Genomic DNA, 9,271 nt, shown 5'->3' on the forward strand with positions numbered 1-9,271 from the left:
CATTTGAGAAAAATCTTCACACTACTTTGCTGTTCTTGCTGAAATTTCGTGGTAACCGTGAGTGCATACCAAATCATCAAACTTGTTTCGACTAAATACAGTTCTTACTTACTTACTTATCCGGCGCTACAACCGCTTTGCGGTCTTGGCCTGCCTCAGGAGTGACCGCTCACGGTCTCGCGCCTTCGTCTGCCAGTCCGTTATTCACATCTGTATAAAACTTTATGAAACAGAGATGAACATAAGCAGAACGGACTGCCACCCTGCTCATCAATAAAACCCCCCAGTTAAATAATTTTTCTTATATACTGCTGCTGGAATGCCATCTGGACCGGGATTATATGACTGTTTCATATTTTTTATTGCTTGTAAAACTGTGCTAAGGTGTAAGTTTAGATTACTGTCATTGATTACATCGGTGGGAGTGTTATGAGTGCTATTAGAGATTGATGCTTTGGTTTTGATTGATTCAGCATACACACTTGAAAAATGTTCAGCTAGAAGGTTGCAGCAGCCGTCAGTATCGGATGCAGAGAGATTGCCAAGATTCAGATGAGAAGGATATCATTAGATTTACAACGTTTATCAGCATATCCCCAAAAGGCTTTAGGATGAATTTTAAACTGTGCTTGCACTCGGTGGACGTAAGATCTAAAGCAAGCCCTGTTATATATGCGATATGCATTAGAGGCGTATTTGAATATGCGCTTATGATGAGGATCTCGCATGTCTTGATAATTACGTAGTGTGCGATTGCGATCTCTTTTGAGGGAGCGGAGTGTAGAGTCAGACCAGGGAGGGGAGTTGTTAGGTTTATAGGTAGGACAGCAGGAGGGGAAAGCCGAGATAATATTAGCATTAAAAGCAGTAACCGCATCTTTTTAATCGATTCGCCACTTTTTAATCGATATCAATTACAGAACAATCAGTTATATTAGAAAGGCTTTGTGGTATGTTCGATTTTTGGGTACTGTTGATACTGTTTCGAAGCGGACTTTCGACACTTGATCGTCTAGGCGATCATAGAAACCTTTAAGAGGTTTCCCTTAATGGAAACGTTGGATTTTCCTGACAGCTTCCTGACAGTCCGAATGAATCTGACCTGCCATGATCGGAGTTGGTTTTATTTATACTCAAAAGAAGTTAAAGGTTTCGCACATTTGGTTCCGGGTTGTATGTTGATGATGAAGTTAATGTTTACTCAGCTAGTTACGTTTGTCTTTTGTTGGCAAGAACGATGGTTCTAAACGATATTTTCTTTAATACTTTACAGATTCCAGATCGTGTTTCATATTGCGGACGATTTGATTTAAAATCGTCATCGTGAGCATAACATGAAAACAATATTTTGCTTTTACGTTGGTGTTTACCTTTACAATGTCCATTGATGTACCGTCTTGCTTCGAATTACGGCCACTTAAGGCAATTTTTGGAATTTCATGTGTTATTACTAATTCATTTTCAATCGGTCTAAACAATGTATAATTTATTTTACTGTAGCAAACACTCTACATGTCAGAAAAGAAATCCAGTTATTTTATTCAAATCATTGCGAAAAATTATCAAATTTCAACGACATTTTGATTCATACTAGTTAAAATGGCCCGGTTACAGGGCTACGCAGCGTTTATTAGGGGGCATATAAGAATTGCGCTTCAATCAACCATTTTGTTTTTTATCCTTTGTACAATATTTTGTGTGTGTGTGCTCATATTATTTACAACGTACATTGAAGTTGTTCAGGCACAGCCCTGTCACTTTCCAAGTGACATTTGCTCGATAATGTTTTACTATCTGCTCGATTAGTACTCGATACGCCTGAAATTGTGGATTTGTGTGTGATCAAGTGTGTTGAAAGCGCTAAGATTTGGCGTGTTCGTAAATTAGACTTTCTCTTATCGATGGACTATGCTGTCGAGCTCATTTTACATTCGTAGCTTTGATTTTTCATGAAAAACAAAATCTAATTTTGTGTGACGTTATTTTCTAAAAAATCGATATTATTTAAGTGTAAAATGGCTACATGACCCACTATAACGATAGGAAACATAATTTCCGATCTAATCTAAAAGAAAGCAACGAAAATGTCGCATCACAGATGATTTTACAGGACTTTTTTCTAAATTCCCTTAAACTGGTGCAGTTTAAGGGAAGTTTAAGGATTCCAGTTTAAGGGAATTTGCTCGAATTCCCGGTTATTCGTGCTCGAAAATGTCAATTGGGTTCATATCGTGCTTAACGAAACACGAACATTCTTCGTTCAATTTCGAGTGTTCGGCTCGATCGAGTAGTTTATAAATAACAGTGTATGTCGCAAATAAACTCTCTCATCCAATTTTGCTGCACAACGAATAACTGCTGGTAAATATTAAAGGTTTGAAAGTTACACCGAAACGCGGAAAATAAATTATCCGAAATAGTGAGATTAAACAGAAGTATATACAGTAATAATTAGTAATTTTCTTTTATTCAATCTTCTATAATTATGTTGTGGATGGTGTACCTTTTGGAATAAATAATTTATTAATAAATATTCACCCTGTTTGCAATAATTTTTTCTTACCTCAGCAATCGTGGTTCAATCTCTTACAACCTCTTTATAAACGACATTTTTAACGGCCACATCTTCCTTATCCTCTTTCACCGGTTCTGTGATGAGCACGTTCACGTTTTGATTGAGCGGGCTACGTATAGCTGCCCGTTTGCATATACCTCACTGGGCAGATACAGTCCAAGATGGTGTAGGGACTGCCCTTGGGCTTTGTTTATGGTCATCGCATAACACACCTGCAACGGAAATTGTTTTCGGCGGATCTGAAACGGTAATTTCGTGTTGTTGCTATCGCAGAAAATGCGCGGTAACAGTATATCGTCTCCCCTCCTCGTGCCGGTTATAACCCATACATAAACACAGTTTGGCCTAAGTGCGACGATCTGATGTCGCGTTCCATTGCAGAGTCCTCGGGATGTGTTCAAATTACGAAGCAGCAACACCGGTCTGTAATGCTTCAACCTCAACTGATGCACCGGGATACCGCCACTATGTATAGAGTGTAGGAACTCTGCCGGTAGCATTAGTGCCTCTTGATCCTCTTTATTTACTAAAGTATCAACTGAGAGATACTCTCGTTCCGGTTCTGGTATTCGATTAAGGACGCTGTTATTAATCGTGGTGACGTCAACGTTTCGTGGTGACAGGATTGCCCGGTCGGAGAAATAGTCTGTGTTACGTCAAGTAACCGTCGATTCTACCGAAAGGATTCGCACAAAACTCGCGTTCACTAGTTTTCTTAAACACCGTTTATTTCGCAATTTACAAGTGTTAAAAAATTCACTGGTTTCTTAGCGGCTTTAGCGTACGAATGGGGTCAACGGCTTTCGGACGACGGCACCACGATCACCACGGATTATCCAGCTTCACGGATGCTAAATCGCCACGATCCTTCCGAGAACTGTATACGTCGTACTGTTAGCGCCACCTGTCGTAGTCTAGCCGTTCTAGTTACGGTGACCCAGCTAGCCACCGATGCGTTTGTCGCAACACTCCCCCTCGGTGTGTCCACTACGTTGGATACACTCTTTGTTGGTGGATAGCTGGTCCACTAACCTTTCATCTTCTGGTGAAGCTATAACTACTAGCTTGACGGTCGGTCGTTCCAAAATTTTTCCAGACGTGGTTTTTATCCTAGCTCGTCTAATCTCGCCATTTCTTGAGGGTATTGTCTCCACCACTCGGCCCATCGGCCAGCAACCACGAGGAACTAGCTCATCGCTTATCAATACAACATCACCGTATTGTAGTGGTTTGCTTGGATTAAACCATTTGACTCGCTTTACAAGTAATGGTAAATAGCTCGCTACCCATCGTTTCCAAAATTCATTCGTATAGTGTTGACAAGCTTGCCACGTATTCTTTAACGCTGCCGGACCGTCGTCAAACGTTGAAAGTGGTTTTGCTCCCCCCGATGAACCTAGTAAAAAATGGTTGGGTGTCAGTGGGCTGTCTTCGTCTAGTCTAACCGGAACCTCGATAAGCGGTCTAGAGTTTATTATGCCTTCGACTTCGATGAGCCAGCCGTTCAGTATCTCATCTGTCGGGTGTTTCCTTATTTGAATATTCTGAAGCGTTTTATTTTATGGAGCGTATGAGCCGTTCCCATGTGCCTCCGAAGTGAGGAGCTGCTGGTGGATTAAACTTCCACTGAGTGTGCGGAACGTCTAGTTCTTCTATCAGCTGTTGCATGTTTACTTCTTTCAAGGCTTCTGATAATTCTCGATTTGCACCTATGAAATTGGTTCCTTGATCGCAATACATTTCTCTTGGCGTTCCACGGCGAGAGATGAAGTTTCTTATGGCGATTATACACGAGCTTGTTGACAAGGAAAATGCTACTTCAAGGTGTACCGCTCTAACGGTCATGCAGGTAAATAGCACGCCCCAACGCTTTTCGGTCCGCCGTCCGTTCGTTACGATGAATGGTCCGAAGTAGTCAATGCCCGTGAATGTGAATGGCCTGATAAAGGGAGATAATCTGGCTGCAGGTAAGTTCCCCATAGGTGGCACTGATGGCATAGACTCTCTGACTTTGCAAAAACAGCAGTTCTGTCTCACTCTATGACATACGGAGCGTAGAGAAGGAATATTAAAACGTTGTCGCACTTCGTTCATGATGGTTTGGTGATTGGCGTGTCTATACTTTCGATGGTAATAATCAACAATCAACTCGGTTACATGTCCGAACTTCGGGAGTATTATCGGTTGCTTGGTTTCGTATCCGACATATTCGCAAGCATCTATTCTTCCTTTAACTCGTAAGATGCCGTGCGTATCGAGTTGAGGGCTTAGCTTATACAGTTGGCTGCTTTTAGGAAGGTATTTAAGAGTATTGGACTCGCATTCAATCTTCTTTAGAAGGCGTCGTTCTTCTGGAAATACGGACTGCTGTGTCTGCAAGATTATAGTTCGTTCAGCAAGTTCCAATTCTGCCGTCGTGAGGGTTCCCATCTGTTTATCAGTCGGTGATCGAGCGTTCCTGATGAATCGCCAAACGTATGCTATCGCTCGTAGCAGTCGCCTCCAGCGACTGAAACGACTGAATTCGACGAGGGGTTCTACCTGAGCGTGACTACAAACGTTGTAGCGTATTTCTTCAGTTGTTGTCATTTCTTTTGGGTCTTCCAAGTGCCAGTTTTCTTTTTTTGTTTTGCAGGAATAACGGTCCTGTAAACCATGCGCTGGTTGTGAGATGTTTGTCCATCTTTGACCACTTCGTGCCTTCGTCGGCGACATTTGTTTTGGTTGGTATCCAGTTCCAGTCTTTGGCTGAACTATGCTCGAGGATTTCGCCAACTCTGTGTGCTACAAAGGTACTATAACGCCTGTGATCAGCATTAAGCCAGCATACAACGTCCCTCGAATCTGTCCAGAAGAATTGTTGTTGAACCTTTTCTCGATGCGATTCGCAAATCGATTTCGCTAATCGAAACCCAAGAACAGCTGCTTGAAGCTCTAACCTACTGGCTTGTTTGAAGCTCTTGAAGCTCTAACCTACTGTTGTCTAAGGTACTGAAATATACTTCAATGGAGCGACGCGTGTCTTTCCCCCTATTAGTGCGACCTCAACGTGGTCGTTGGTCTCAAACCGGAAGTATGCGACAGCAGTATAGCCGTCCTTACCAGCGTCGACGAATACGTGCAGTTGTATTTTGCATTCAGTTATTGTCACAGATTCGCGATAGCAGCGTGGTATCGAAATGTTTTGGAGGGTTGGAATATGTGCAAGCCATTGACTCCACATCTCATAGATGGATTGGGGAACCTCGTCGTCCCATCCAACATTCATCCTCCAGGTCTCTTGCAATGTTACCTTTAAGAAAAAGAGGTGGCCAGCAATTAGTCCTAAAGGATCGTATATAGACATTAGCATACTTAGGATCTGACGCTTGGTTGGAATAGTGGTTCCCAGCAATAAGTCTTCATTACGTGGAGGGATTTTGAAGCGAAAGACATCTAGTACTGCATCCCACCACATACCGAGGACCTTCTGAGTGGTCACAGTCGGTTCAAGGTTGAGATTTTTCTGTTGTTCGCTAGACGTAGTACCAATTGCTCGACGTACTTCTTCACAGTTTGATATCCAGTTGTGCAGCGGGAAACCTCCTTGTTCATGGACGTATAAGACGTCTTTGGCAAGCTTAATCGCATCACATATCTCCTCTTGGCTCGTCAGCATGTCGTCTACGTAGTGGTCTTCCTTGATACAACGTGCTGCAATCGGAAGCCTTTCTTGAAACCGTTCAGCGTTCAAGTTTTTTACAAATTGAGCACAGCTAGGTGAGCAAGCGGCGCCGAATGTCATTCGTTTCATTACGTATTCCTTAGGTTCGGTTTCATCCTTGTTCCACCTCCATAAAAATCTCTGACTATCATGATCGTTGGGACTGACGCGTACTTGATGATACATCTCGGAAATGTCGGCAGCGACAGCTATCTTGTACTCTCGAAATCTGCGTAGTACGACGATGAGTGGTGTCAGGAGGTCAGGACCGGTAAGAAACATAGAGTTTAGAGATGCTCCACGGAATTCTGCTGCAGCATCCCACACTACTCTGATTTTATCGGGCTTGTTGGCTCTAGAGACAGGAAATACTGGCAGGTACCAAGTTCTTGCCGACATCATACTTTTCTCGGTTTTAGGAAGTTCTTGTACGTAGCCTTTCTTGATGTGTTCGCTGATCACTGCATTCATGGCTACTCTTAGCTCTGGTTCTCGAATCAGGCGTTTCTCAAGGCAATCGAGGCGGCGTAGGGCCATTGAGCGATTATTTGGCAAGGACATATTTTCTCGTTTCCATAAGAGCCCTACTTCGAATCTTCCTTCTACAAACTTGGTTTGTTCTCTCAGCAAGTCTAGCGCTCTTTTCGTTGCCTTTGGTAGTGGTGGTGTACCGTTAGATTTGTCCAAGTCGAAGCTTCCTTTAAGAACGGCATCTAATCTTGCTTCTAGGTTAGAACAAACGCAAAGTCTCGCGTTATGCGTGGCTAATGTTACTTTTCATCCATCACCCTGAAATTGAGCGCAGTGTCCAGACACAACCCATCCTAAACGTGTTTTGGTGGCGACTGGTTCAAAGGGTTCTCCTTCTATGGCCTTCAAAGGTCGTGTCAGACGATAATTGTCGATCCCTATGAGTAGCTTAGGAGCTGTATCACTATATGAGCTTATAGGAAGACCTCGTAAGTGGCGATACTTGGACGATAATGACTCCATCATTACACGTTGACCCGGGAGACCTAGGCTTCGTACCGTTCTTACTGAAGCCATCTCGAAACGTGGTGCATGTTGTGCTGTACCGAATACATCTATGGCTAAAGTCACCGAGTCATTTTCTTCACGTTGTTGACCCCCGGTCCATGAGAGGCAGAGCGGTTGTGGGGATCCATTTAGGCCTAGTTCCTGTAGCAGGCCTTGTTCCATCAGGGTAACTGATGAGCCTTCGTCCAGGCATGCAAGCGTTTCCACGACCTTTCCTCGTCCGTACAGCGTTACTGGAATGTATCTCAGCAAAACGTTTAGGTTATCGGTCGAGTGAAAATTGCTACGATACTTGCCTGAGTTACTTGTGGAACCGGTTTGATGTAGAGATGCATGATGTCGAAACTGGCAACCGTCAACTCCACAGGGACGCGACTCGTGACACTCACTTCGATGAGATTTCAAGCAGCTCCTGCACAGTCGTCTGGTTCGAATAAGGTTCCACCGCTGCGTGACCGACATGTGTCGGTATTCGTCACAATTCATCAGGCTGTTGCAGTGGTTATCGCAGCACACCTTATGTATGTAGATGATTCAGGTTGGTCGGAATTCGTTATCTTTTCTGTTGCAGCGTGTACGTTGACGTGTCGAGGATTGCGTTGACGTTCATTACGCACTGGAGCGATGACATGTAGGCAGGCATTCTTGATCATCCGCATATATTTCCCAAACTCTTCCAGAGATTTGTGTTTTAACGTTAAACAGTGCTTTCCCCAATCTAGTTTCATTGAGGGGGGAAGCAATCCCACTAACTCTTGTAGCACCGGTCCGTCGTAGCGTCGTTCGACGTCGCTGTTCCTGACGGTGGCGCAGATTTCTTCTACGGACAGGGCAAAATCTACAATGCTATCGAGGCGATCTTCCTTCGGCGGTCGTGAATGGCGGATCTGGTCGAGAAGGGAATCTATGACCATTTCCGGTCTTCCAAACGTTTCCCTGAGTGTCTCGATGGCTTCTGGAAGATCTTCGGCGCGTCTCAAGCGGCATTGCACCGTCTTCAGCGCTTTTCCTTTCAAGGCTTGCTTCAACCGGATTATGTTTTCTCTGGGAGAGAACCCGCACATCTGCGTTGTATCCTCGTAGGTTGAAATGAAAGTTAACCAGTCTTCGTATTCACCCGAGAATTGAGGCAGCTCACTTTTTACCACGTGGCGTGCAGACACCTGACTTTGGCTCAGCTCGTATATCTCATCTGAATACGCCGTAGAGCTGAGACGAGGGGAACTATTGGCTCGTTCCCCGGGGTGGAGAAGCGCTGTGATGTTCTTAACCACCTCGTTTAGCTTCTCTTCCAGAGTGTGCGGCACGCTTGGCGGTTCACGATCGCGTTTTTCTTACCACGGGAGTCTCGGCAGCCATGAGGCGTCGAAACAGCTGAGCCATCTCTTCCGTGATGGTGTCACTACTTTCCTTTATAAGGTGGCGCTGTTTCGAGTCACAGCTCGTTGACGGCGCGACAGGCGCACTAGCAAACGACGACCGGCGACGTAGGCCGGTAGTCAACGGAGCAGTAGATTCAAGGCAAACTGCGCGGTCTTTTTTCTCTGTGGTACGTTGTTGGTCTACTAACGGAGGATAAACCTCCCGTCTTTCCACAGTAGGTTGCGGAATACGGCTGGTCGAAGGGTTGGCGAGTGGAGGATCTACCTCGCGATGCTCTAGTTCAACATCTCGCGGTTCTTCAGCCGGCGGAAAATCTTTGTTGCAGCAAGGTTCACAGTACCACTCCCGGTCTAGAACCGTCTCGTCTTCCTCGACACAATCAAAGTGGAACGCTTGGCCGCAGTCACTACATTTTACCACATCTACCATCGCCTTTTCACCGCATGTACCACACGCGCTGGTACTTTTCATTTCACCCACCATTTCGTCACGTAGCATGTGGGTTTATTCGGTAACGAAATAAGCGAATAATCCAATTAGCGAGTAAATGAATTTTTTTAAATGTTACGTCA

General features: G+C 44.4%; 1 protein-coding gene across 1 annotated transcript; it reads right to left on the reverse strand.

Annotated features, from left to right (window-relative positions):
* Nucleotides 1-5,506: 5,506 nt before the first annotated feature.
* LOC120898029 lies at nt 5,507-8,626 on the reverse strand. Its single transcript, XM_040303338.1, has 2 exons — nt 5,930-8,626; nt 5,507-5,867 (listed from the first exon to the last, which is right to left on the reverse strand). The coding sequence occupies exons 1-2, from the start codon at nt 6,837-6,839 to the stop codon at nt 5,800-5,802; spliced, it is 978 nt and encodes a 325-aa protein (XP_040159272.1). The 5' UTR covers nt 6,840-8,626; the 3' UTR covers nt 5,507-5,799.
* Nucleotides 8,627-9,271: the final 645 nt, after the last annotated feature.

The sequence above is a fragment of the Anopheles arabiensis genome, chromosome 2 (genome assembly GCF_016920715.1).
Source record: "Anopheles arabiensis isolate DONGOLA chromosome 2, AaraD3, whole genome shotgun sequence".
NCBI lineage: Eukaryota > Metazoa > Arthropoda > Insecta > Diptera > Culicidae > Anopheles > Anopheles arabiensis.

Excerpts from the sequence above, each read along its gene's own strand:
- LOC120898029 (XM_040303338.1), bottom strand. The coding sequence starts at position 6,839 with ATGTCCTTGCCAAATAATCGCTCAATGGCCCTACGCCGCCTCGATTGC. Across the intron at positions 5,868-5,929 it reads AACCAAGCGTCAGATCCTAA|GTAACATTGCAAGAGACCTG; the intron begins GTATGCTAATGT and ends TTTTTCTTAAAG.